Source organism: Microtus oregoni, unplaced genomic scaffold (genome assembly GCF_018167655.1).
Source record: "Microtus oregoni isolate MIOR12 unplaced genomic scaffold, Mior012 000117F_ref0000505, whole genome shotgun sequence".
NCBI classification, from domain to species: Eukaryota; Metazoa; Chordata; class Mammalia; order Rodentia; family Cricetidae; genus Microtus; species Microtus oregoni.
In genome coordinates, this window is record NW_024544746.1 from 1,968,863 (window position 1) to 1,994,858 (window position 25,996).

The 25,996-nt window shown below is 50.7% G+C and overlaps 5 protein-coding genes across 9 annotated transcripts; 3 read left to right on the forward strand and 2 right to left on the reverse strand.

The window, feature by feature from the left end:
• Nucleotides 1–48: 48 nt before the first annotated feature.
• LOC121444121 (ADP-ribosylation factor-like protein 16) lies at nucleotides 49–2,342 on the forward strand. Its single transcript, XM_041645905.1, has 5 exons — nucleotides 49–139; nucleotides 256–314; nucleotides 766–879; nucleotides 1,432–1,547; nucleotides 1,680–2,342. The coding sequence occupies exons 1-5, from the start codon at nucleotides 79–81 to the stop codon at nucleotides 1,840–1,842; spliced, it is 513 nt and encodes a 170-aa protein (XP_041501839.1). The 5' UTR covers nucleotides 49–78; the 3' UTR covers nucleotides 1,843–2,342.
• Nucleotides 2,343–7,640: 5,298 nt separating this feature from the next.
• Nucleotides 7,641–12,252, reverse strand: LOC121444112 (coiled-coil domain-containing protein 137-like). The gene is made up of 6 exons (XM_041645892.1): nucleotides 12,074–12,252; nucleotides 11,634–11,767; nucleotides 10,695–10,920; nucleotides 9,444–9,526; nucleotides 9,149–9,228; nucleotides 7,641–8,920 (listed from the first exon to the last, which is right to left on the reverse strand). The coding sequence occupies exons 1-6, from the start codon at nucleotides 12,202–12,204 to the stop codon at nucleotides 8,705–8,707; spliced, it is 870 nt and encodes a 289-aa protein (XP_041501826.1). The 5' UTR covers nucleotides 12,205–12,252; the 3' UTR covers nucleotides 7,641–8,704.
• A 37-nt stretch (nucleotides 12,253–12,289) lies between these two features.
• Nucleotides 12,290–13,485, forward strand: LOC121444127 (oxidoreductase-like domain-containing protein 1). Of its 4 annotated transcripts, none has more exons than XM_041645914.1 (2): nucleotides 12,290–12,498; nucleotides 12,931–13,485. In XM_041645914.1, exons 1-2 carry the CDS (start codon nucleotides 12,328–12,330, stop codon nucleotides 13,330–13,332), a joined length of 573 nt encoding a protein of 190 aa, XP_041501848.1. In that variant the 5' UTR covers nucleotides 12,290–12,327; the 3' UTR covers nucleotides 13,333–13,485. The 4 variants fall into 4 exon arrangements, 2 of the variants coding, with proteins under 2 accessions (XP_041501848.1, XP_041501849.1); XM_041645915.1 differs by having other exon boundaries at nucleotides 12,290–12,468; XR_005973744.1 differs by having other exon boundaries at nucleotides 12,328–12,468; nucleotides 12,846–13,070.
• Nucleotides 13,486–15,449: 1,964 nt separating this feature from the next.
• LOC121444135 (retinal rod rhodopsin-sensitive cGMP 3',5'-cyclic phosphodiesterase subunit gamma) lies at nucleotides 15,450–19,757 on the forward strand. Of its 2 annotated transcripts, none has more exons than XM_041645928.1 (4): nucleotides 15,450–15,572; nucleotides 17,406–17,627; nucleotides 18,729–18,769; nucleotides 19,211–19,757. In XM_041645928.1, exons 2-4 carry the CDS (start codon nucleotides 17,482–17,484, stop codon nucleotides 19,285–19,287), a joined length of 264 nt encoding a protein of 87 aa, XP_041501862.1. In that variant the 5' UTR covers nucleotides 15,450–15,572; nucleotides 17,406–17,481; the 3' UTR covers nucleotides 19,288–19,757. The 2 variants fall into 2 exon arrangements, with proteins under 2 accessions (XP_041501862.1, XP_041501863.1); XM_041645929.1 differs by lacking the exon at nucleotides 15,450–15,572 and adding an exon at nucleotides 16,048–16,066.
• A 1,275-nt stretch (nucleotides 19,758–21,032) lies between these two features.
• On the reverse strand, nucleotides 21,033–25,453 carry LOC121444063 (tetraspanin-10-like). The gene is made up of 3 exons (XM_041645805.1): nucleotides 25,418–25,453; nucleotides 22,757–23,388; nucleotides 21,033–21,360 (listed from the first exon to the last, which is right to left on the reverse strand). Exons 1-3 carry the CDS (start codon nucleotides 25,451–25,453, stop codon nucleotides 21,033–21,035), a joined length of 996 nt encoding a protein of 331 aa, XP_041501739.1.
• Nucleotides 25,454–25,996: the final 543 nt, after the last annotated feature.

Genomic DNA, 25,996 nt, shown 5'->3' on the forward strand with positions numbered 1-25,996 from the left:
GTCTAGCCAATGAGAATTCGCCGGAGGCGGGCCTCCCGGCGTCGCAGCTCCGAGGGACCGGGGCCCGGAGGACCCGGGATGTGTCTCCTGCTAGGGGCTGCGGGGGTCGGGAAGACCCTGCTGGTGAAACGCCTGCAGAATATCCTTCCGCACCGTGTGGGTGGGCCGGGCCCCGGGCAGGGCTGGGGACGCACCGGGGTTCCTCGGGCCGGGAAACCCGTCCTCTGCCGCACTCAGGACCTTGACCGCCCGAACAGCTGAGCTCGGGAGATGGCAAGGGCGACTTGGGGGACCCTCCGCCGACGCGGCCCACAGTAGGTGTCCGCCTCTCTCGGGTCTGACTCACACGGGTTACCTTGGCGACTTGACGTGGCCTCCTCGGGCTTTTCCAGGTGGAACCCGCGGTGCCGGTGGTCAGTGGGTTGGGTACTGTGGGTACTGCCTTCCGGCACGGAACCGCTGAGCCTGCGGGGAACCCGAAGCCCGCCTTCGTGTGGGCACTTTTCTCTCCTCTCCCCAGGGACTTATTTCACTGTCACCCTCAGGGCCCAGCTCTGATGTTGACCATGGCCTGGAGTCCCCAGAGAGCTGCTTTTCTTGGTGGCGAGCTCTGCTTGAACAGTTGTCACTAACCATCGAGGTTTAGCCACCATCTATCTCCCCCGACACACACACATACACATCGCGGAGCTGCTACCCAGGAGTTCACAACGGCACAGCGCTTACATTGATCTCATGCGTCGTGTTTCCTTCCCACATACACAGGTTGGCACCAACCTCACTGACATCGTGGCCCACAGGAAAATCACCATTCGAGAGCTCGGGGGTTGCATGAGTCCCATCTGGTCCAGTTACTATGGAAACTGTCATTCGCTCCTGGTGAGTCAGTACTTCGAGCTTCTTTTGGGAGCAGTGTGTGGGTCACCCCGAGCCATCGAGTAGCGGATCCTGCTATGGGATAGGGTTTTGGTGATTGCTCTAAGGAATAGTATTTGGGTTGCGTTGCTTGCTCTTAGTCATTGGTCTGAGCTCCTCAACAGGGTTCAGCCTCCATGAGATCTAATCTATGCTTTGGTACCTGAGTATCCAACCTGTCTACATCCTCATGGTCGTTCCCATCCCCACAAGGAAGGAGTTCCAAATTCTGAGATGGAGAATTAATGGCCACAAGAGTAGATTTTATGCATTTAAAGACACCACGGACCCCCAAGTCATCCTCATACAACTTCCCTTTGCTGCCTGTTTCCAAAACCTTTGGCTTAAAAGCCACTCTGGGGCCACTTGCCTAGCTCACTCGAAGCCCTAGGTTTGACCTCAAGCATCATAGATGATCATTTTAGAAAAGTTGTGTGTGCTCTTCCTGAGTCATGTGTGTGGTGCCCAGGTGGAGAGTTGGCCAGGAAAACCTTAGCTTATGTTTCCTCTTCCTAGTTCGTGATGGATGCCTCTAACCCCACCCAACTCTCTGCATCCTGTGTGCAGCTCTTGGGTCTCCTTTCTGCAGAAGAACTTGCAAAAGCCTCGGTCCTGATACTCTTCAATAAAATGTATGTGTCTAGGGGATGATGATGATGTTCCAAGGGGTTACCTCCTCGAGTGCAGCCTAGAACATGGGATCCAGAGTGGGGAGGTGCAGCTGCAGGCGGGGCAAATTTGATGAAGTGCTTCTTTAACCACAGCGACCTTCCCTGTTACATGACCGTGGAGGAGATGAAGTCAATAATCAGGCTTCCAGACATCATTGCTTGTGCCAAGCAGAACATCGCCTCTGCAGAAATAAGTGCCAGGGACGGCACTGGCTTGGCAGCAGTACTGCTCTGGCTCCAGGAGCAGCACAGATGAGCAGCTGACGGCTGGACGGAGCATTCTGGCTGACCCGGTGCCTGGAGACAAAGACTGACGTGACTGCCTCTGAAGATGCGTTCTGGTGAAGCAGACGCGCCCAGTGTGTCCCTGAGTGACCGACAGGGATCTGTGCATTGATCTGTGTGAGCACGTGTACAGACACTGCTGTCATCTGGCCCCTGAAGATGCGTTCTCTGAAGCAGACCCACCCAGTGTGTCCCTGAGTGACCGACAGGGATCTGTGCATTGATCTGTGCAAGCACGTGTACAGACACTGCTGTCATCTGGAGTATGTCATCTCTGGAGAATGTCCCCAAGACTGGGAGAGGACAGAACTACAGGTGGTTGGATGTCTTCCTGCTATCCAGATGAAAGTGCTGCTGGGACTGCACCAGGAAACTCTGGACCTGTGCCTGAAGGCTTTGGACTCTACTGCCCCACTGAGCCCAGATTTTTTTTTATTTTATTTATTTATTAAAGATTTCTGTCTCTTTCCCGCCACCGCCTCCCATTTCCCTCCCCCTCCCCCAACCAAGTTCCCCTCCCTCGTCAGCCCAAAGAGCAATCAGGGTTCCCTGCCCTGTGGGAAGTCCAAGGACCACCCTCCTCCATCCAGGTCTAGTAAGGTGAGCATCCAAACTGCCTAGGCTCCCACAAAGCCAGTATGTGCAGTAGGATCAAAAACCCATTGCCATTGTTCTTGAGTTCTCAGTAGTCCTCATTGTCCGCTATGTTCAGCGAGTCCGGTTTTATCCCAGGCTTTTTCAAACCCAGGCCTGCTGGCCTTGGTGAGTTCCCGATAGAACATCCCCATTCTCTCAGTGTATGGGTGCACCCCTCGCGGTCCTGAGTTCCTTGCTCGTGCTCTCTCTTTCTGCTCCTGATTTGGACCTTGAGGTTTCTATGATTGTTTTTTTTTTTTTTTTTTTTTGCTAGTATAAGCTCTGCCCTTCTGAGTTTCTGATATCCTAACCATGTTCCCCAGAAAAAAACAATATAAAGTTAATGAGTATAAGAACTGTCTGAAGAGGGCTGGAGAGGTGGCTCAGCAGTTAAGAACAGTGGCTACTCTTCCAGAGGACCTGAGTTCAATTCCCAGCACCCACATGACAGCTCACACTGTACCTCCTGTCGAGGAATCTGACACTCTCACACAGACATACATGCAGGCAAAACACCATGAAAAAAAGTCTCAATGAGAAACAAAAACCAGGCAGGATGTGGTGGTACAGGGCCATGGCTTGAGCTACTCAAGAGACCAGAGTGCAAGGATCATTTTGAGCTCAGGGATTGAAGAATCCAGGCAACACTGGGGTCAGGAGAGCCTCTCTCAAAAAGATAGGGGTGAGGGACCAGGTGTGGTAGAGCATTTCTTGGGAGACAGAGGCAGGAGGACTTCTGAGTTCTGGGCTAGTCTGGTCTACACAAACACTGTCTAAAAAACAAAAAGATGAACCCAGCGGTGGTGGCACATGTCTTAAATCCCAACACTCAGGAGGCAGAGGCACTCTTGAGTTCAAGGCCAGCCTGGTCTACAGAGCAAGTTCCAGGACAGACAGGGCCACACAGAGAAACTGTATAAGGAAAACAACAGCAGCAACAACAAAAAGATGGGTGTTGTGTTACAAGCGGCAGGGCTGCGTCCCTGGCATGCGGCCGCCCGCATGGCTAGCTTTACCCGAAATAATTATACAGAAACTGTATTCTTTTAAACATTGCCTGACCCATTAGTTTCAGTTTCTTATTGGCTAGCTTTTACATATTGATCTAACCCATTTCTATTAATCTGTGTAGCCCACGAGCTGGCTTACCAGGAATGATCTTAACCTGCGTCTGTCTGGAGTGGGAGAATCATGGCGACTCCCTGACTCAGCTTCTTTCTCCCAGCATTCCGTTCTGTTTACTCCGCCTACCTAAGGGTTGGCCTATCAAATGGGTCTAGGCAGTTTCTTTATTAATAAGAAATCACTCCCACATCATTTCCCCTTTTTCTGTTTAAACAAAAAAGAAAGGCTTTAACTTTAACATAGTAAAATTACATATAGCAAAACAGTTATCAAGCAAGAATTACAGTTACAATATTTATATCTATTTTATCTTTTATCATAACTAAGGAAAACTATAACTATCTATTCATTCTTCAACTCCATCAAAGACTCCAGAAGGATATAATACTACCTAAGTAAACAAGAAATAAGAAAACTCTAGAAATGACAGAGACATCTTGCTGCCTGGACAGTCACCCAAAGTTCTTTTGTATGGTTGGGGCATCCATCTTCAGCCTTCAGACCCATAGTATCCAGCAGACATTTCCATGAAGCAGGAAATTTCAAAGACAGTTTAGTCACTATCTGCTGTGTCCTGCAGAATGTCTCGCAGACTCTTTCATGAGTCATGAACCCCAAAAGACCGTCTCACCTTTAGGCAAGTTCAGCAGTCCTCTCTCTGCGGGTTCTCTGTGTCCAGTTTATGTAACAGTCCAGGCAAGAGCAGTCTCTTGCCCAAATGGCCATCCAACTCCATAAGGATCCTCTTCGATGCCCATCCTCCTCTCGAAGTAGATTGGTGCCACCAGGAGCAGATATGTCTCATTGTCATGAAAAGTCCTAAGTTATTAAAACATTAAATGCCATATTCTGCAGTCTTTGAAAGATATGAAGAATGTCTGTCTAACTGAAATGTATCTCTATATATCTAGAAAATCCAATTAACATGACTACAAGCTTGACCATTATTGATGATTAACCATTAACCTACATTTTTTAATTATACATTACATTTTTAAATGAACTACACAATCACAATACCCCAATCAAGATCAGAAATACATATACATATAACAAAATTGACTGTAAAATCCACACCAATGCAAATTACTTATACCTATATCATTTCCCCCTTTAAATGTAAAAGAACATTTACAAACAATATTTTGGGAACATGGGCGCAGTTTTTTCTCTCCAAACTACTTTCTGCTGAATGGGGGCGCTGTTAATCAGATCGTTTAGGGTGTAACCTGTGTGTCAGGTTCATCTCAGTTGGCAGTTGAGTGAAGTAATTTTGTGAAGATGTTCACAGCAACTTTTCGGGAGGTCGTGGTCTATCATACCAAATTGGGATAGAAGAAATCCACAGGGTCTGGTCCTCTGTGAAAACAAAAGAAGACCCTTTCCAAAGTATCATATCCTTAGACCCAAATTTTGAAATCGTAATACCTTTATATCCATTATGGTTTAGCTTGGCAGCCCATGTAATGAAATGTCTGTCTGTACTTAGCTCCTTTACAGTCAAAAATTTTAAAGAAAACACAATGTACATAATCCAGACTCTCTGTGAATTTTCCATTTTTACGTGGCTTATTTTTTTTTATTTCTTTTAATCTTTTAACTATCTGTACTCTGTCTCTTTAAAGACTTTACCCTTTTTTTTAAGACATTTGCTTTATTTTCTATATTCTTATTCTTCTCTCTCTCAAGCCTATGTACATTCATCCAATGTTGTGATCCACTGAGGTCTGTTATGTCTGAATCTGTTTTATTGTGAATCTGTAATATTTTTACTATCCAGGAGCATTTTTTAAAATGTTAAGCACTTCTTAAAAACTTAAGTTGCACCATGTACAGGTAATACGGTACCACCTGTGTCCTGCCCAGTCTAAACCTTAACTGTGCTGTTATTATGGTAATTACGATAGTTCCTGCCAACCAGCACAGTTCAGCAAGGAGCAGCCACTCCTGCCTCAGATCCATTTGGTGCCCCTGAGCTGTGCACAGTTCCAGGCACACAGCAAGTCCTCATTGGAGCCGCACTCAGTAGTTTAATTTTGAGACTGAGCATGCAGCACAGAAACTCTTTTTATCCAAGTTACAACCAAATCTGACACGCAGAGCACTGCGCAGTCTGAAAACACGTCTCTTTTACCATGCTCTTCCGCCTGCCTAAGCCTGATTCTGCCATCTGCCCAGGTGCAGGCAGGGAGCGCTGAGAGCACTCTCCTTCCGATCCCAAGCGGGAACACAAACATCCAGTCCCATAAAATCCATTGAAATGCTTTAAAGCCAGAGTTTGCACTGGCGGCACAGTCCCAAGAAGCCGCACTTTAAAATGACGCAGCTTTTTTTTTTTCTGCTGCTGTTGCCGAATCAGGAAATCTCTCTACAGCACGCCACCAACAAACAGCAAAAATCTGTGTTAAAGTCTCTCTTCCTTATTTTTAAGCCTTCTCAGGTTTTTAAGTGGATTTAGTCCATCATGTCGGGCGCCACTCTGTTGTGTTACGAGCGGCAGGGCTGCGTCCCTGGCATGCGGCCGCCCGCATGGCTAGCTTTACCCGAAATAATTACACGGAAACTGTATTCTTTTAAACACTGCCTGACCCATTAGTTTTAGTTTCTTATTGGCTAGCTTTTACATATTGATCTAACCCATTTCTATTAATCTGTGTAGCCCAAGAGCTGGCTTACCAGGAATGATCTTAACCTGCGTCTGTCTGGAGTGGGAGAATCATGGCGACTCCCTGACTCAGCTTCTTTCTCCCAGCATTCCGTTCTGTTTACTCCGCCTACCTAAGGGTTGGCCTATCAAATGGGTCTAGGCAGTTTCTTTATTAATAAGAAATCACTCCCACATCAGATGGGGAGGTTTGACATCACCAGAGATAAGAGTGTTTCCATTGCTTCATTTGTTCTTTTAAATATATAGTTTGTTGGGGGCTAGAGAGATGGCTCAGAGGTTAAGAGCACTAGCTATTCTTCCAGAGGTTATGAGTTCAATTTCCAGCAACCACATGGTGGCTCACAGCCATATGGAATGCTGAATGTGATAAATCTTTTTTAAAAAAATAATACCTAAAAGCATGGATGAGGGCATCTTTAATAAAAGTTGAAAGTAAAACATAACCAAAGCAATATGGGTGTGGGCTCTCTCTCAAGACAAGGTTTTGAGAAATCTTGTGTAAAAGTCCAAACTGTCCTGGAACTCACTATGTAGACCAGCCTGGCCTCAAAAATCACAGAAATCTGCCTGCCTCTGCCTCCTGAATGCTGGGATTGAAGGCGCATGCCATCACCACCCAACTGGGTATGGGCTCTTTAAACAAGAGTTATCCAGAGTTCTTCGATACACTTCACAGTTGGCTACAGAACTAGCCAGTTGTGTGTTAACTGGGTGGTTACATGGCTTCTGAAAAGAACACAAAAACTTACAGTTCTAATAACAGTAGCCTTGGGCCCTGGCTCTAGTTCTGATGCTTAGTGGGAAACAAAATGGCCAAGGCATCCAACTTATTGGCCCCTGCTAATGTTGGGTGCATGTCTAAGCACTCATCCCCCAGTCACCGACATGCACGGACTTGGACTGTGACCAAGTGTGTCAGAGAACAAGGACCCAGACTTCAAAGAGAGTAAAACTTTAATGTCAGTAAACTTGACTCTGGAAAATGCAAACTTGGAAGAGTCAAGGCACTCCGTGTGGGCTCCTTCACCAGCTGTTCTGGATGATGCAGGCTGTCCCATATACGGTCATATATGTGTTGTTTTATTGGGTGATGAATAAAGCTGTTTCGGCCAATGGCTTAGCAGAGTAGCCAGACAGGAAATTCAGAGAGAGAGAGAGAGAGAAAGAGAGAGAGCAGAGTCAAGGAGATGCCATGTAGCTGCCAAAGGAGAAAGACAACTCCAGAACCTACCAGCTTTGTGGTAATACACAGATTAACAGAAATGGGTTAATTTGTGAGAACCAGCTAGAAATATGCATGAGCCATTGGCTAAACAGTGTTGTAATTATTTTTTTTTTTTTAATTTTATTTTTTATTTATTTATTTATTTATTACAGTGTTGTAATTAATATAGTTTCTGTGTGATTATTTGGGTCTGGGCAGCTGGGAAACGAACAAGCAGTCTCCTTTTACAACTATGAGAGATGCCCCTAGGTCTGCCAGAAGAAGCAAGGCCCAAGCATAGCTCTTTTGATGTCAACATGAGGGCGGTTTTTGTTTTTTGAAACATGGTCTCATGTAGTCATGACTGGCTTTGAACACCCAATTATTTTGCTTCTACGTCCTAGGTGCCAGGATTCTAGGGCAGGACCGCACTCCCAAGGTTTGGAAAGTTTCAAGGTTTCACTATTGTGAGCCAGCATCAGGTCCTCCCTCCTTTAATACTATGGGAGACACATTCAAACAGATTCCATCCCTGGTCCTCTCCGAAGGCCTGCCCCTATTTCCCAGAGGCCTGCTACGCAGGACATGGACCTTTTTCTACTCTCTCGGTATAACCACTCTGCCCTTCCTATCACTGAAGTCTGGTGTTTATACCTCAAGGCGTTCAGCCAGTACTGACACCCCATCTCTATCCAAACCAAACCTAGATGGGTACTCTGGCCTCTGTACACACCCCTGCAGGCAAACAAGGATTGATACACCTGCACTGGGTACATCTGTTCCCACTGTACTGTTACCCTGCCTTGCATGGCACTGAACCCATAGGAACCTCTTAAGACAGCAGGCTGACCTACAACAGCAGCTTCAGTAATCAGCTGCATTAAGGGATTGAGTCCTTTGTACAGTAGTCCTGACTTGTCTTCCTGAGACTTGCTTCAGAATGAAGCCAGGCTCAGGAAAACACTAGCCCCCTCCATCTGTGTCTCAGGCAAGTGCTGGGGGAACTTGCCCTTTATGAGGTGGGATTCACTGGTGGTCACTTTTAAAAGGATAACCTTCAGGGGACAGGGAAAGAAAAGCACCCCCACCCCCATACTGTTCAAGCCCCTATCCAGAGACAAGCATCTGCTGTCTTTCCCTCTGCCAGGTCTAGCAGCTAGCGGGCCAGTTTCCAGCGCATTGGTCCCCTGGGTCTCTGAGTCACAGACAAGTCTGCAGCTTCCTCTGAGAAGAGCAGCCAAGCGGGTGTGCAGATGTCACTTCCAGTCGCTGTAGCTTCTTCAGGGCTCTGTAAGCCTGCACAGCCCGTTCCCGCTCTTCCCCCAGAATCCGCTGGCGGGCCAGTGAGGTAGCTGGAGTCAGGGACCCACCACCAGTGCCCAAAAGCATCTTTAACATTAGAGACTTCTTGCCAGGCTGAGGAAAGAGAGAGAAGGTTTTAGCACACACTCACTAGGAAAGAAGGTGGCAAAGGGCTTTGATTGGTTCAGCAGCTCATAGTCCAGGACACATGCTCCCCAGCAGACACAGGAATGACCTAACCATCCCCACTCCCTGCAGCTCATAGTCCAGGACACTTGCTCCCCAGCAGACTCAGGAATGACCTAACCATCCCCACTCCCTGCATGCTTGGTCCCCACGTACCGCATCTCTGCCAATGCTCTGTCTAGGCTGGACCGTCAGCTCCGGGGGCTGTAGCACAACCTCTCCAAACTCCACAGTATCTGGAAAGTCAGTGAACAGAAGCTGCTGTTCAGAGCCAGTGGCATTTCTGACTCACTGCCTGTCCGCCCTTTCTTGAGGGCTTCAGGACTCACTCATCCTCAGGCCTACGAGTGGTGAGCCCCGAAGAGGCCAGAGGTACCAGCAAGGAGGTCTAGGGGAAAACAGGTAGCCCCGTGTGGACTACAGCTTCTGTCCCTGCTGTGGGAAGACCTACCTTTCAGCAGCTCCTGCTCCAGCCTGTCCACTGCTCTTTCCTCCCTTTTCTTCTGGGCTTTTTCAAGGCGCCGCTTCTGGAACCTGGGGGGAAAAGCACGTTTTTCAGACTCTTAAGTGCTGGTTCCATCTTAGGGGCAGCAGAGGTCAGCCTGACCTCAAGGGATGCAAGATATGGAAGTGGGAGGCAAACCCATGCTCTGCACCCAACAGGCTCCCCATGGGTCCCCAGTCAGTAGTTGTCAGCCCCAGGGAACAATGACAAAGTCTAGACGTTCTGAATTGCCCACACAGCCTGGGCCCATAAGGTATCTACTGGAACAATGCCCTCCCATACTGAATGTCAGTTATGAGATTGGATCCACAGGCCTTGCAAAGTACTGTATGTGTGACACACCACACCTCTTTGTGAGCATTTGCAGACCCCGATGGCTCTGGCTCGTCTGACTATAGTATTAGAAGGAAGTAGAAAGCAATCTTTTTACATCTTTGAAAGAACAGAAAGGACACATGTCTGCAGTACTAGTGAGGAGGAAAAGAAGACAATGTAGCCATTCTTGTTGGTCATCTTTTTGTTTGCAACATTGTCTGGCCCGAACTCACAACAGGCCCCCAACCTCAGCCTCCTGGATAGTGGAATTGTAGCCACAAACGACCATACAGGGTTGGAATGTTTCTTCAACTTCAGTGAAAGCCCAGACTGAGCCAGGCAGGTCTCTGTGAGCTTGAGCCTACCCTGGTCTACAGAATGAGTTTCAGGACAGCCAGGGCTACAGTGAAACCCTGTCTCAAGAAAACTAACAAGAAAAAAGAGCCGGGTGGTGGTGGTGTACGCCTTTAATCCCAGCACTCAGGAGACAGAGGCTATAGAACTAGTTCCAGGATAGGCTCCAAAGGTACAGAGAAACCCTGTTTCAAAAAAGAAAAAAGAAAGAAAGCAACCTCAGGCCGATTCTTTCTGAAAGTTGAGGTTAGTGCATCTAAATAAATAATTTTTTTTATTTATCCCAGTCAGGGATGAAGGTATAGAACTTGCACAAACAAGACAGACTAGAGAGAAACCCACTACAGGACAGGTGACAGGCCGATGCCAGCCTCCCAGGGGCCACTCCACAAGGGTGATTCCCTTGGGGATAATGTCTTAGCAGACACCAAGCTACAGGAGCTTTTCCTACAGCAGTGTGTGCAAGGCAGATAACTGTCCCTTCTTGTCACCAGGACCCACAGCCCTGGGCCTCCCGGCTCAACTCACGCTTTCTTCCGTTCAGACTTCTCCTTCTTGGGAGCTGCCTGCACCTCTGGCTGCCGAGGGGCCTGGTTCTTGCTAAGGAACAGCACATGCTGGGCCTCCTGTTCCATGCGTTGGACGTAGGCCACTTCAGACTCCCCCTTCCTCTGCTTGAACTTGGGGACAACGATGTCTGTCTCTTCTTCCCCCTTTGCTTCCTTTTCCAGTGTCTCCTTGAAAGCCGCCTGGGCTGAGGACAAAGGACACAGGACAGAGTGGTTGGTTGGTGACCGGCAAGCAGCCCGTGACCATTTCCCCTCCTACAGCCACAAGAAGCAAAGATCAGGCTTAAGGACGAGCACAGATCTACAACATTCAGTTCAGGGCAGCCCTACAGATGTGATCTCATGACCCACTGGCTCCAGCCAACACAAGTGAGCAAAGAAGCCGGAGTATCCAGCATGGTGGCACACACCTGTAATCCTAGCACTTGGGAGGCAGAGGCAGGCAGATCTCTGTGAGTTCGAGGCCAGCTTGGTCTACAGAGTGAGTTCCAGGACAGCCAGGGATACACTGAGAAACCTTGTCTCGAAAAACAAAAACAAAAATACGGCAGTGTGACTGGCGAGATAGCTCAACCAGTAGGAATATGTGCTCCTCAGGGTCGTGGTTTAGCTGCCCAGCAACCACACTGGGCAGCAAAGACCTGTAACTCCAGCTCCAGGGGAGCCAACACCCATGCACATTCCTGCTGACCAGTCACACTAGCACATACATAATTAATAATAAGATCTCAAAAGTCCAAGCGTGGTGAGTTACAAAAGAGCACTGCTGTAAAATCAGTACGACGCTGTCCTCCCCACCTCAAACTGTGTACTCCCGCCTCAAACACCTTGAAGGATTTGGGCAACTGGACAGATTCAGACAAGGCTACGCTGCCACCCAGCAAGGGCTGCTGCATACCCTCCTTCTTTCTCTTCTTGTTGCTGAGCTGCTTTTTCATCTCCTGTCGGCTCCTCATAATCTCTCGGAGTCGGAAAGGGATTTCTTGCTCATCTTGATTCTTGGGCTTGCAATTCACTTTCTTCTTTTCTTTGCTGGAAAGATAACCCGGGAGTGAGACCCTTCCCTAGGACAACATAAGCAGAAACAAAGTAAGGAAGAAGTGGTGCCGGATCCATGAACATACAGACGGTCCTCTCCTCACCCTTGACCCAAGCTGCCTTGAACTGGATTTTTCTCCGCATGCTAAGGCAAAAGTCCGTGGCCTCGTACCGGGAACGTGCCTCACGACAAACTTGAGGCACTCACCTCCGTTCATTCAACACATGGCTGAGCATGGGCCCGGGCTGAGTTAGGTAGAGAAGCTCCCAACTGGGTCCTCTCCCAGGGATGGCACCCACCTGCGCTGTCCTGGCCGTGAGGCCAAGCGCTGCTGTCCCTTCGCCTGCTGCTGCCGCCGTCGCGCGTGCGGCTGTCCCGAGCCTCCAGGACCCACCGCACGGGCGCCTCTTGCACGCCCGGGCCCTGCCATTACTACTCCTGGAGCTCCCTGCACGAAGCCATTTCCGCCCTCTTGCGAGACCCCGCCCCGTGAGCATCACTTCCGCTTCCCGTGCTCCTGCCCAAGCCATTGGCCTCGGAGTCTGCACCGGCTATGGGAATACTGCTGCGGAGCCTGTCCGAAGGAGGCCGGGTGGGAGCTGCGCTCTGCTACCGGGCCAGTTCTCGCGGGCCGAGTGGGCCGCACTGCCCCCGCTGGGTTGCGGGAGGCCAGCCAGCCCTTGGAAGATTCACGGTCAGCGCGCTCCCTGAGAGCTTTCTTCAGGTTTGGGCCCCAGACCAAATACCAGTTAGTGACCGGGGTCACGGGTGAACACCAGAGGCGTTAGAGGCAGAGATTGGGGTGACCCGATGTCCTCTGAGCTTCACTTGTGATGTCGGAAGACCGACAGGACTGAGGACCACGCGGATAGTCCGCGTGGTCAGCGGAGGAGTGTTTAGTGGCTGGAGAGGGTCAGCCAGTTCTGTGCAATCGTTTGGAACTCAGACCCAGTTCCTGGCACTGAACCAGGCCCTTAACACGTTTCTTCTCATACCAACCAATGTGTCCGTTTCACAGATAGGGAAACAGTGTACGGAGTGAAATATAATAATTTGTCTATTGTCCTGCAGGAAGTGAGGAGGCCGAGAAGGGTGAACATTCCCCAGTGCCTTACCAGCTTCCTGGAGAGTCATACTGCTTATCCCGTGTTCGCAGGGCTCACAACAGTTCTCGAGCTGGGGCAGCTGCCAGAGTCTTCCCCGAGGAAGACACAGTGTTCTTCACAGACACCATGCTCCAGTGCGAGCCACTGATAGCCACAGAGAGTTGGGGATGGACCACAGGGAAGAAGGTGCGGAGGATGACGGGGAGCCAAAGACCTCCCAGCCCCGGGAGAAGCCCCCAGACCCTCTGTCACTTGAGCCTCCCACAAACTGCTGCATGAGCGGCTGTCCTAACTGTGTGTGGGTAGACTATGCAGAAGCCCTGCTCAGACACTACCAAGATGGGGGGGAACAGGCCCTGGCCGTTCTAGAGGAACACGTGAAGGATGAGAACCTCAAGGCCTTCCTCAGGATGGAGATCCGGCTCCGGCTCCGCACCCAGAGTGGAGACTGAGCCAGTGTACGTAGGACTCTGGGCCGTGGAGGGATGCCACCCTTTAGAAGCACAGGACCACTTTTATTCTTGAGCCTGGAAGACGCGACAAGTCTGCCAGGAATAGGAAGTAATGTGTAAGAACTTCACCTCTGAATAAATTCTCTGCGCCAACCAAACTGTGTGGTCCCTCTGCCTGCGTTGTCAAAGGAAGCATACCCAAGGCTGGTTGTGTGTTCCGGTGAGCAGCCACAGGTTTCCTCACCAGTGAAGATGAACTAAAGCCCTCAGTCAATGAACATCCTACAACAGGATCTCCTCAGGCCCCTGCTGACTGTCAGCTCTGGTTTCCAACTGTGCAGTAAAGGAGAACCATCATGTGGGAGGGGCCTAGCTGCTCCCTGTCTCCTGCTGGGTCCTGATGGGAGGGGATTTCTTTCTACCGTGTAGTAGCCTAGGGTCATCCCTTAAGAGTTCTGAATCCTGCTAGACGCAGCTGGGGTATCAAGCTCCAGAACCAACTGCATGGCACTAGCAAGGGCTGAACTTAAATGTGTTTGTGCCCACCTACTTTATTAAATGGGAAAGAGTTTATAAAAGGATTATAGAGTGACTTCTGTTGGGTTTGAGCTGATAAATAGGACTTTTTCCGTGTTTGGTGTTTTACACAGACCTGTGACAAAATTAAGACCAGAAAGTCGGGGCACTTGGCTAGTGGGGGACAGAACACGGTTCAGGCTGGCATCTTGGACAGATGACTCATGCTATCCAAAGAACATAGCTAGTGGGGGCTGGGCCCAATAAATGTGATAATGGTGACCACACCTATGAGGCCCCAGACTTTTGTATAGCTGTTTCCTGTAAAGCATCTCCTCCTTAAAAGAGGTTCTAAAGATAGTTGGTTTCTCTGTATAGCCTTGGCTGCCCTGGAACTTCTCTATCTTTTTTTTTTTTTTTTTGGTTTTTCAAGACAGGGTTTCTCTGTGGCTTTGGAGCCTGTCCTGGAACTAGCTCTGTAGACCAGGCTGGTCTCGAACTCACAGAGATCCACCTGCCTCTGCCTCTCGAGTTAGGATTAAAGGAGTCACCATACCTATTGTAAGTAGACATCTGTTCACATCTCCAGGAAATGTTAACACCAGTGGTCAGCATCTCCAGCATTTGACAATTGTGGCTAAGGCCAGTAAGGCTGTGCAGTATAAGATGCCCTTGAAGAAAACTCATTGGCCAGCCCTTCGCAGTGGGCCCAGGTCTGCTTCTGGGTAGTGACACTCAAGTTCTCAGACTCTGCCATGCTGGCCTGTATCTTACCGTGCCACCATTATACTTACCACCATGCATCTGTGAAATGCCCCACAGTGGCCCAGACACCAGTAGTATAATGTGCCTCCTCCTCCCAGCACTTCCGTGCGGAAGACAAAGGTTAACAGAATCATGCGGAGCTGCCTGTGTTGGCACATGCTTGTAATTCCAGTACTTGAAGGGCATCATCTTTAGCTCCATGACAGTTTGAGGCTAGCATGGAACTACATAAGACCATGTCTTTAAAAAGAAAAACAAGCCGGGCGGTGGTGGCGCACGCCTTTAATCCCAGCACTCGGGAGGCAGAGGCAGGTGGATCTCTGTGAGTTCGAGGCCAGCCTGGTCTACAAGAGCTAGTTCCAGGACAGGCTTCAAGGCCACAGAGAAACCCTGTCTCAAAATAACCAAAAAAAAAAAAAAAAAAAAAAAGAAAAAAGAAAAGAAAACCAATTCTATCCAAAGTTAGAGGAAACAGGCACAGGAAATGGAATACACAAGAGTTGCAGATGCAAAGACCTTGGGGTTGGAATGCAAGAGGCAGGACTGAAAGGCAAGGGGGGGAAAGGGGCTGTCACATAAAGCACCAAAGTCCACGGTTTCCTCGGTGGATGGGAGAGAAAGGGAATGGGTAAACCCAAGCAAGAACTGTCTGAAAAATGGCCCTGTTGTTTCTGGAGGTATCATCCCACGACTGGTGAAGATAAAACTTCCCTTCTTGACCATCTGCTGAAAGGGAATGTCCTTCCTTCAGGCCCTTGACTGCTCCTGAATTTCTTCTGCCCACCCCAGCATCCCAGCCAGTGGTGACTCCCTTAAGGCCCAGCAATCTCATTAGTGTGGCATCCCAGCAGAGTCATAATCCACTCACCAGGAGAAGAATAAATCCCTAGGCCACTGCTCTGCTGACCCAGCTCCAGCCGACTGGCACCTGTGGCTCGCTGAGACCTGTCCAGTGCTTGGTGAGTCGCGACCCATCCCGTTGCCTTTTCTGACAGCCAGGTCTCTGCTCATTCAGAGTTGGGGTTGGGGAAAAACAATAGTTTTTTACCACCTCTGCCAAGCTTTGGGTCTTTAAGAGTTCATCCCTTTTCCCTGTCCTGTGGAGAGGACATCCTGCCAATCACCTCTTCTGCTTCTCCACAATGTCAAATGGTAGTGCCTGTTACCAAGGCCAGCCACCTGACCAAACAGCTAAGTGGTACCGGCTTCAGGTCAGTCCGCAGTTAGGCATCTCAGGCATGGTTTCCATAGAGACTGCGCTGATTATTGGAGCTCTGTCGGGGGTTTATGGCCTTTGACTAGAGAAGTGTTTTACTACTGGGAAGTAAGGATGGGTGCCTCAGAAGCGAGCATCCTGGTTTCCTAAGCTCTTGAGTCCTGGTTCGCAGGCTGGTGCTGGCTTCAGGAACAGAGGCTGAATTTAAGAAGAGCAAGGGAAGCCGCTGAGATTGAAGTGAGCATCGCCTACTCTGCTAATCGGTTTCAGCCTTGATGATTCTGCAGACCACTGGCAGTAACTTAAGGCTGTTCCAGTACTATACCACATAGGACTTAGGGCAGGAAAGGGGACCCTAAGATGCAGTTGGTCTCTTGGACAGCTAAGGGTCGGAGCAACGCCTCCTGTCTGGGTCACCTGTTTTCAGCTGCAGGTGAGGTTTATTTAGGCAGCTTTCTAGAACTCTGGGAGATTAGGAGTCTCCTTCAGGTGCTAATAGGATTACAGAAGCTGTGCTGTCCTTGGCTAAGGTCGCTGGGGCTTGGAGCTCTTAGGGAGAGGAGGGGCCATCCTATGTAGTGTCTTCTAGGTTGCAGCCTGATACAGGGCTGCAGAGGCCAGCTCAGTCTCTCCAGAGCCCTGATACATCGTCTGACTGAGAACAATCTCAAGTTAACGAGCCAGGGAGAAGCCTAAGGGAAGAATCCTAGTGTAACTGCTCTCCCTGAGACCTGCTTCTGGCTTGGCCCTCCGAAATGGAGCCATGAAAGTTAGGAGTACCCAGTTCAGCTGCTTCTGGTTCAAGGACAGGCCCCTTCCTTAGGGCATCGCTGTGTTCCATTTTGTGGAGCGTTATTTATCAGCATCAAGTCTAACCCCCAGGGACAGATAATAAACCAAAACCAACAAGTACATAAATACGAACAAACATACTTTAAAAACATGCGTGTAAATTAACTAGTTTAGCCCTAGATTGTGGTATGAAGAAATAAATTAGGACCTGGAAATACAGAATGCCATGACGTAGAGTCAGAAGAGGCCCCTAGAGTCAGAGAAGGGGCCAATGAAAGCAACCTGGGGCTGATCATCTGGAAGGGAAGGGAAGAGGCTGTGGGGCTCATGTACAGGATCAGGAAGGGGTGTTCTTTGTTTACCCTCCTAGGTGTCCTCAGAAGGCTTTCCACAGAGTGACAGGCTTGAGATCAGATTCCAGTGGATGAGAGGGAGGGAGGGAGGGAGGGAGCAGGCACCAGTGTGGGGGCCAACATCAAGGTGTTCAAGGGGAGGTAATAAAAAGCCCTGGTTTAGGACATGGGGGGGTCAAAAGGGTGTGTTTGTTAGTTAGGAGTATGGGATGGGCACAAGGTAGTTCATGAGTTGTGTGTGGCTGTTAGCAGTGGGAGGTGCCTCATGGTATCAGAAGGAGAATGCTGGAAAGCCCTGGTGGAGCCAGAAGGTGATTCTCTGGAGGGGAGGCAATGTCTCAGGGTGGCTCGTGGGTGTCAGGCCCTCTGTTCTTAAGGTTGGAAAGGAGGAGTAAGGGCTAATAGGGATCCATCTGTCTGGTCTTCCCCAGCCTGCATGAGGAACACAGACCAGCCTGACAGAGCCCAGAAGCTAAGGGTCACTGCAGTGTCTCTGCCAGCCTCACCATGAACCTGGAGCCACCCAAGGCCGAAATTCGGTCAGCCACACGGGTTATAGGAGGACCAGTTACACCCAGGAAAGGACCACCTAAGTTTAAACAACGGCAAACCAGGCAGTTCAAGAGCAAGCCCCCCAAGAAAGGCGTCCAAGGGTAAGCAGAACGACAGAGGAGAACCTCTCATAGAAGGAACACTGTTCCTAGACTGCATGGGAGGACAAGGCAGGGGCTGGTGTGGAGCTCGGGCCATGGTACTTTGTGGTACATCTTCATCCCGATGACCAGGGCCTCGGGAGTTTTGGGGGAACCAAGGGCCTGTCATTTACTCCAGGTGCTGCAGCCAGGCAGGTCTGGAAAGCAGGCTGCCCAAATCTCCTCAGGGATGTGTGTGCACCCCACCACATTCCCCTGTGCACACACAGACACCTGCGTGTGAACACCTACAAGCATGGCTTTAGCCAATTTTCTGTTGCTCTATGCTTTACGTAGAGATTTGTGTGCCCTTGGGTTTGGAGACAGAAAGCTCCAGGAAGGGTGGTCTCAACGTTTGGCCTCTGGTAAAGACCTGACAGTTATACCACAACCTGGAGGATGGTATCGCAGAGAGGAACGAGTCTCTTCGTTCTGGCCACCTCCTCTGTAGAGTCATAACCTTGTCCTGTGAGGATGGCATCTATCCATAGTAACGATTCCCCACGTGAGGTTCAGAGACCCACACTTCTCAGTACTGCTGCACCCTGGAGACCAGTGTCCAGCATGTGTGCCTTTCTTATTCATTCATTTATTTATTTATTGGTTTTTTTCGAGGCAGGGTTTCTCTGTAGCTTTGAAGCTGTCCTGGAACTAGCTCTTGTAGACCAGGCTGGCCTTGAACTCACAGAGATCCGCCTGCCTCTGCCTCCCAAGTGCTCGGATTAAAGGCGTGCGCCACCACCACCCGGCTCACTTGTGCCTTTCAGGGACAAGTCACAGCTGACACACTGAGACACACACAGCACCCTCTAGCACACTCCTGCAGAGGCCTACAGACCATACTCAGGCAACATTGCATGGGTTCCTGCCCATGTGTACCTGGGCTCACTCTTCCCTTCCCGGTCCTCGGCCTGTGAATCTCTGGGAAGCACACTTGCCCCACGATGGTGAAAGGGAGCCCCCAGTCCCTACCCAGTAGCAGATGTTGGGGAGACTTCTGGCACCCAGGGGTGGCTCCATCTAGATCTGGAGATATCATCCTTGACCACTCTGTCTTCGCAGGTTTGGGGATGACATCCCTGGAATGGAAGGCTTGGGTACAGGTATGACAACCCAGGATTGTTGCAACTGGACAGTCCTCCTAAGTCCCCTATATCCCTCAGACATACTCCCACAGGCCCTAGGTTCCCCTCTATTGCTTAGCCTGCCTCCCATCCTGTCCATATTTCTCTCCCAACATCAAGTTTTAGATCCCCCTGAGAGGGGTTGTTCCCATGAGGCAGGTTCACCAGACACAGAAGGAACTTTTGCTGGTCCTTCCAACTTCAGCAAAGGGTCCCTTGAGCTCTCTATCAGGACCTCACTACTGGAGCCAGGACCCAGAAGACAGAGTTGGTGCTTCCTGCCTAGGAGGATTTGCAGCCAGAGCTTGGCCTCTCGTCCTAAGCAGACGTGTCTTTTACTTGGGGAGTAGAAAGCAAGGCGACAGGGAATGGGGTGGTCCTGGGGCCATGGAGTCCCCGTTAATGACACCTTTCCTGCAGACATCACTGTCATCTGCCCATGGGAGGCCTTCAACCACCTGGAGCTGCATGAACTGGCCCAGTACGGCATCATTTAGTCAATCCCAGCTGTGAGAGTCCTGTGAAGGAGGCCTGATGAAGACCCACGCTGCCCCACCACTTCTATAAACCCTACCCAGGACCCCTGCCCAAGCCTGAATCCCAGCCTGAGTCCCTAGCCAGGTTGCTCCCGGCCTCCAGGGGGGCAACTTCATGCCCTGATACTAGCTACCAAGAGCCTACAGCCTCCCACAGGACACTCTGGTGACCTGAATTCATGTGTTAGAAGGAAGGGAGGGAGGGGGACCCAGCACCACCTCCTGTTCTTATGTCTAGAGTACAGGGATGAGCTCCCCAGAAGTGTTTCCCTACACTGCCTCCTGTGGACAGGAGTTCCTCTGCCCCGCAACCCTTCCAGATGGACGTCTGGAGGTGGGACACTGTCCTGGGGTCTCTGGTGAGAGAGGCTGAGGCTGCACTCTTTATATCAGCCTTCCCAACACACTCTGTCCTAGTCCCTGTTTCTAAATAAAATTAGCATCTTCTTGCTTACCCGAGGTGCACTGATGGAGTATGGTCCCTACAGCAGGGTTGCTTTAACTGCACCATGGAGGAGGGTTCAGAGCGTGTGAAAGTGGGAGAGACTGGCAAGAAAGAGAAACAGAAAACTCCCACTAACCAATACTCCTCAGAGGCTTGGCCTAGAGGTGCTGGGTATATGAGCCGGGCCCTGCCCCTCACTCCTGGTGGCCGTAGTCAGTGAAGCAGACTCCCCAAGAAGATAGGAAAGGACAAAAACTAGAACCCTAAACACAGACACCCAATGAGCAGCCCCACGGCCCAGCAGTCCATCCTAAGACCAAGCTGAGACCCACCGCACACCCCAGTAACCTGAGGATTCCACATGTAGAGGTAAGGCATATAGGCACACACCTGGGCAAACACCCCCAAACACGCACAATATTTAGAGTAAATGTATGATTACTCCTTTCAATGTTCAGAAAATGGCTTGCAGAAGGGCTCTATGTGGCAGGCATTGTGGTGCACACTTGGAATCCCCAGTGTGAGCAGAAGGCAGAAGGGTAAAGGTCATCCTCAGCTACGTAAGGAGTTCAAGGCCAGCCTGCAATACATGAAAAAGAAATAGAATAGGCAAGAAAAAGACTCCACTTTTGAAACAGCCACAGACTGACCGTGCTGATTCTACAGGTGAAATCAGAGGGGGGCCGCCCTCCGCCTGCATCCGCCCTAGCTGGGAAATGAGGAATTGTCTCCATCTTGACTCAAAGAAGTCCCAGTCATTGTGAGACCTGTAGTTTACTATGCAAATATGAATGCACACAGCAATACACAAGTCTTCCTCCTCCAAAACAGCTTTCTACAGAGCGAGGCCTGGGCTGCATCCTTCAGCTCACCAAAGGCCAGAAAGTAGGAGTAGACCCGAGAGAAGCCATTTCTGCAGAAATGGGGACCTAGAGCCAGTCAGGATGAGTCAGATCAGGGCAGGGGGCTGAGGTTCGAAGCAGGGGCCCTCAGCCCTTGATCTTCCTGCCAGCCTAGTGGGAAGCAGGTGTGCTCAGGAACAGACTATGGTAGCCTTTGGGCTTAGATGGGTCCTGAGAACTCAGGAGTGAAATCGTGAGATTGGGGCAGGACAGAGTCAGTCTAGGTGGGCCTTGGGGGACTGACAGATGTAGCAAAGAGGCAATGGGCCAGGAGCGGAGCCCAGGGGTCTGTTCCAAGTGAGTTTCCTTGGAAGATGAGGAGAGGCTTGGAACTTGGCCTGTATCAGGGTCTTCTCAGCTCACAGAGGTTGGGGTTCTGTGTCCTCTGCTGTCTTTGGTACAGCTAGGGCCCTTAGCAGGCAGGTGGCCAACAGGAGTTCAACCCCTTGGATGGCAACCACAGTGATGACACAGCCGCCTATGGTCTGCATGTTCCCTCGCAGCCACTGCTGCAGCACAGGCCAGCAGCCCTGCAGGTGCACCACTTGTCCTGCCGCATTCTGGTCCAGGTGCAAAACCCCAAAGCCGCACTGAGTGTTCACCAAAGCTCCCCCTTCCTGGGGGTTGATGCAGCAGGAGGCAGGAAGGCTGCAGGCTTGTACCCCGGGAGAGCTGCAGTTAAAGTACCTGCAGGGCACAAGGTTAGTCCTGGAGAGGAGGCCTTCAAACTTCTCTCTCTCTCTCTCTCTCTCTCTCTCTCCTCTCTCTCTCTCAGAGGCCTGCCTTCAAACTTTCAATCTCTCTCTCTCACACACACAGTTGCATACATATGAAGTGCATATGTGTGTATACACATGCAAGCACACATAGAAACCCTCAGTTTCTTGTACAGTGCTTACACCCTCTTGTGGACAGGGATGGGGGTCGGTGGGGTGTTGTGCCTATCTTGGCAGGCAAGGAAATGTTTAGTGAGGTAGTTGAAGGAAAGGTGGTGAGAAGACCTGGCTTGCAGACTTTCTCTCCGACACTGCCTGTGAGTTTATTTGAGCAGGCAGTGTCAGAGAGAAAGTCGACTGACTTCCCAGAGAAACTTCTAGATTGGGTTGCAATTAGAAGAGGGGTCAGAGGTCGGCAGCAAAAGGCTCAGAGCTATGAGGAGCCCCTGGTGGCTAACGAGCCTTGGCTGGGCTGCAGCTTTCCATGGGTCTAGACCTCACACACGGGGCTCTGACAACCACCCACAGAGTGTGCTTACTCTCTATGACCAGGTTTTCCAAGGAGCCCTGGGGGGACTTTGCGGAATTTTGGTAAGCACCACATATTGAAACTATGTTTTTAGAGCCTCTTCTGTCTCCATCCATTAATATTAATTGGCCTCAGAGGCTCCAGGGAGGGAACCTAATGTTTGTTTTGCGTGTCATAGGGAGGACAGGCACGGTTCAGGGTATCTGTGCAGTGGAGGATGTAGGCAAAACAGGGACCCTCAAACAAGAACATAAAATATCGTGTCATGCCTAAATTGGAAGTTTAATCATACTCTCAGGAACACATGCATACAGACCTGTGGAGTCACCGACTGATAGCCTGAGCTAAGCTAAAGTATTTTTCTTCACACTGAGATATCCTGAGATTAAAAAAAAAAAGTACTTTTCTGGTGTCTTCTGCCTTGGCCTCTTCATTGGAACCCCGCAATGGAGGGGACATCATGGGGAAGCTGAGTCTGGGCTCTAGAGTTGGCCAGAAGTTGGGCTCATTCAGGTTCAAGGCCCATGGCCTAAGCAAAGGGTAAGTGCACACGTTTGCATGTATGTTTGCACGTATGTGATGTATGTGTGTGCTCCAGTATGGGGCTTCATTTTGTGTTTACATAAAAGGAGGTGATTGTGAAAGTGAATTTGCACGCACACAAGGAAATTTGTGTACAGGCACGTGGAAGTAGGAGTGCAAGGCATGTACGTGGTTGTGTGTGTACGCCAGAACACGCACACAAGAACACACACGTCTATGCATCCGTGCTCAAGCAGGTGAGTGAGTCATCCAGACCACCCTTCTCTTGCCCGTGAGGGGTACGAGGGACACTCACAGGTTCTGTTGCCAGTCCTGGTAGGAAACCACCCCACAGCACTGCAGCCCCAGCTGGACTTGGTCGAGGAGGAAGCACAGGTCTGGGTCATCGCGGTAGTGGATGATGGCCAAATGCAGGGCGTTCTTCAGGCCCTCCTGCAGTGGGCCCCAGAGGGCCACCACCAGCGTCCCTGCCAGAGCCTCCAGCACCAGGCAGCTGAGGACAGCTCCACAGTAGAAGCGCAGTAGGCAGCTGTTCTCACAGAGGGCACCCAGACATCCAGACAGGCTCACCACACTGACCACCAGGCCTCCTAGCACTAGCACCAGCATGGGGTCCGCCGGCAGGGCTCCACCCCAGCTGTTCTCTGGAGACCTTTTGACAGCCAGCCCCCAGAGCCCCGCTGCCAGGGCCACCAGGGCCAGCAGGGAGAAGAAGAAGTTAGAGAGGAAAGTCAGATACTTGACACAGTTACTTCCTATGGAGAGTGGGCGGGAGGAGGCCTGGCCTTCCTTCCAGGCCTGGTGCTTTGCCCCGGGACAGCATCTGCAGCCCCAGGCCCCTACCTGATCCTTCCAGAGTTCTGGGCCTAGGATGTTTGAAGTAGGTGGACTGTTCCTGGTGGGCGACCGCTCTTGGCCAGCCGTACCCTGCAGAAGGAGGGAAAACTTAGAGGATGCATTGGTCCTCGGCCACTCAGTCTGTGACTTCCAGCAAGGGGTGAGGCCTCGTTAGAGGGGAGCTAAGAGGATGGGGTGGGCTTGGAAGAAGCTTGTGGAAGGAAGCAAAGAGTTGAAGAATTGGATAGCTAGGGGCCTGGGAACCTGTGACCTCATCCTGCTTAGGCAGAAAGCAAAAGGGCAGTGAGGGGTCCTGGCTCACTGCCTGTCCGGGTGGCAGTGCCCTGGAAGGTCCATGGTAAAAACTGGGTAGGACAGCATTTAAAAGGCCAGAGAGACGGCTCAGAGGTTGAGAGTACCGACTGCTATTCCAGAGGTCATGAGTTCAATTCCTAGCAACCACATGGTGGCTCACAACCATCTGTAATGAGATCTGGTGCCCTCTTTCTGCTGTGCACACGTTAGCAGAACATTGTACGCATAATAAATAAATAAATATTTTTAAAAAATGTTCCCGTGCTAGGTGGTGGCAGTACACGCCTTTAATCCCAGCACTCGGGAGGCAGAGGCAGGTGGATCTCTGTGAGTTTGAGACCAGCCTGGTCTACAAGAGCTAGTTCCAGGACAGGAACCAAAGCTACAGAGAAACCCTGTCTCAAAAAAAAAAAAAAAGTACCCTCTTCCTTTCTTCCACACCCTCTGTGGTCTTGCTGAGGTGTGGTATTCCTGGGTCAGGATTTCACTCCTCCCACAGGGCAGAATAGTGGCAGGTGAGTCCACTTCCCCCGCATCTAGAATGGTCTCTCTGTTTGACGCAGTCTGCAGTGCCCCAGCGGCAACTTTGTGTAGTCCCAGGAGGGACTTTCCCACCCTGGCCGGAAGTGCAGGCTGCCTGGGACAGAGAAGCTGATCCTTGGAGCACCCTTGGTTCTCTGCGTCACTTCGCACCCGCCACCTGCACCGAGGCCTTTGGACACTTTGGTGTGGAGGATACAGGGAGGGACTGAGTCCTGCTTGCCTGGCTTCCTGGGCAGGGAGAGGGGCAACCAAAAAACTGGGGCAGCAATCTAGAGAAGGCAAGAAAACAGGCCCTCTGTTCAGCCCAGCTGAACAGTAGATAGAGAGAGGCCCTTTACAGGGAGGTGGGGGAAAACCCACTCATGACCGGATTTTTCTTTCTTTTTATTTTGCGGGTGGGGTTTGAGACAGGCTTTCTTTGTGTATCCTTGGCTGTCCTGGAACTCACTCTGTAGACCAGAATGGCCTTGAACTCACAGAGCTCCGCCCCGCCTCTGCCTCTCAAGTGCTGGGTTTAAAGGTGTGCACCACTGCCCAGCCACCACCTGGTTTGACTTGGATGAGACTCCAACCAGGTGTCTAGGCAAGGGTCCCACCAGGAAGAAGCTGTTCCTTCAGTCCCTCCACCCGTGCGAGTCCAGCTGCATGGATGGCTCTTTAACCCCACATCTGGAGTGGAATATGCGAAGGTTATTAGTCAGACGGAGTCTGTCAGAGCAAAAGGACAGCGTGAAGACTGTCTGAGGCCGTCGAGTCTCCATTCAACTTCAAAGGACATTTGAGGACATCAGTTTTTCCCTGCTCCTGAGCCCATCGTTAGAGTTTCTTTCTTCTTTCTTTTCTTTTTTTGGTTTCTCGAGACAGAGTTTCTCTGCGTAGCTTTGGAGCCTGTCCTGGAACTTGCTCTGTAGACCAGGCTGGCCTTGAACTCACAGAGATGCACCTGCCTCTGCCTCCCGAGTGCTGGGATTAAAGGCATGTGCCACCACTGCCCGGCCAGAGTTTCTTTCAGACCTACAGGAGACCCTGTGAGCTAGCACCTGAGTTTAGCCGTCGGCAAGGGGAGACATCTGATAGTGAAGCCCCACCCCAACCTGAGAGAATCACCCACTGTCATCACTTAATGACAAATCCTAGCACACAACCAGACTGGGAGTGGGGCCAGGAGTCGGGTAGTCCATAACCTGGCCGGGGGCCTCCTGGGGGACCTTAGGGCCAAGAAACATCTCCAACCTGAACTAGGCCATTAGAGCTGGCTCACCTGAGACAGCAAGGGGCTGCTCTCTCCCTCTTCCATCCTCCACGTGAACTGAGAAAGCCACGAAGACAGGTGGCCCGGGGCCTCTCTGGACGGGTTGTAGTCCCGGTGTAACGGTATCCTTGACTGTTCTGTAAACTGTCCACCTTGGAGCTGGAGAGCTGCAGACTCCGCCCACCCAGCCATCACAGTGAGATCATGTGAGGAGTCACATTTTAGGGCTTAAGGCAGGGCCTCTGCTTCTGTAGAGCAGTTGGTTTTTCTTCTTAGACCCTAACTCTTGGCCTTGGCTCTAGGATGCACAACCGTGACTTTGATAAGGTGGCTCTGGTGCTGGCCTCGTGGCCGTCACTGGTGAGTCCCATCTGTCCTCAGCCTGGTTGGCTCACAGGCTGCTCTATCAGCGCCCTCAAGGGAGCAGATCTCTGCCAATCGGCTCACAGTGCAGTCTGCCAGGAACCCACTGGACAACGCAAATGCCAGTTTATTCCCCTAGTTTATCCAGTGCAGAAACAAACCAGCATTCACGTTAGAGATGGCCCCCTCTGAGCTTCTCAAAAGCAGGGTTTTGTTATGGTCACC

Excerpts from the sequence above, each read along its gene's own strand:
- LOC121444121 (XM_041645905.1), top strand. The coding sequence starts at position 79 with ATGTGTCTCCTGCTAGGGGCTGCGGGGGTCGGGAAGACCCTGCTGGTG. Across the intron at positions 315-765 it reads CTCCGCCGACGCGGCCCACA|GTTGGCACCAACCTCACTGA; the intron begins GTAGGTGTCCGC and ends CCACATACACAG. Across the intron at positions 880-1,431 it reads GAAACTGTCATTCGCTCCTG|TTCGTGATGGATGCCTCTAA; the intron begins GTGAGTCAGTAC and ends TCCTCTTCCTAG.
- LOC121444112 (XM_041645892.1), bottom strand. The coding sequence starts at position 12,204 with ATGGCAGGGCCCGGGCGTGCAAGAGGCGCCCGTGCGGTGGGTCCTGGA. Across the intron at positions 11,768-12,073 it reads TCACGGCCAGGACAGCGCAG|CAAAGAAAAGAAGAAAGTGA; the intron begins GTGGGTGCCATC and ends TTATCTTTCCAG. Across the intron at positions 10,921-11,633 it reads CAAGAAGAGAAAGAAGGAGG|CCCAGGCGGCTTTCAAGGAG; the intron begins GTATGCAGCAGC and ends CTTTGTCCTCAG.
- LOC121444127 (XM_041645914.1), top strand. The coding sequence starts at position 12,328 with ATGGGAATACTGCTGCGGAGCCTGTCCGAAGGAGGCCGGGTGGGAGCT. Across the intron at positions 12,499-12,930 it reads TCCCTGAGAGCTTTCTTCAG|GGCTCACAACAGTTCTCGAG; the intron begins GTTTGGGCCCCA and ends CCGTGTTCGCAG.
- LOC121444135 (XM_041645928.1), top strand. The coding sequence starts at position 17,482 with ATGAACCTGGAGCCACCCAAGGCCGAAATTCGGTCAGCCACACGGGTT. Across the intron at positions 17,628-18,728 it reads CCCAAGAAAGGCGTCCAAGG|GTTTGGGGATGACATCCCTG; the intron begins GTAAGCAGAACG and ends CTGTCTTCGCAG. Across the intron at positions 18,770-19,210 it reads AATGGAAGGCTTGGGTACAG|ACATCACTGTCATCTGCCCA; the intron begins GTATGACAACCC and ends CCTTTCCTGCAG.
- LOC121444063 (XM_041645805.1), bottom strand. The coding sequence starts at position 25,453 with ATGGAAGAGGGAGAGAGCAGCCCCTTGCTGTCTCAG. Across the intron at positions 23,389-25,417 it reads GCAGCCCCTTGCTGTCTCAG|GGTACGGCTGGCCAAGAGCG; the intron begins GTGAGCCAGCTC and ends CTCCTTCTGCAG. Across the intron at positions 21,361-22,756 it reads CAGGACTGGCAACAGAACCT|GTACTTTAACTGCAGCTCTC; the intron begins GTGAGTGTCCCT and ends TGTGCCCTGCAG.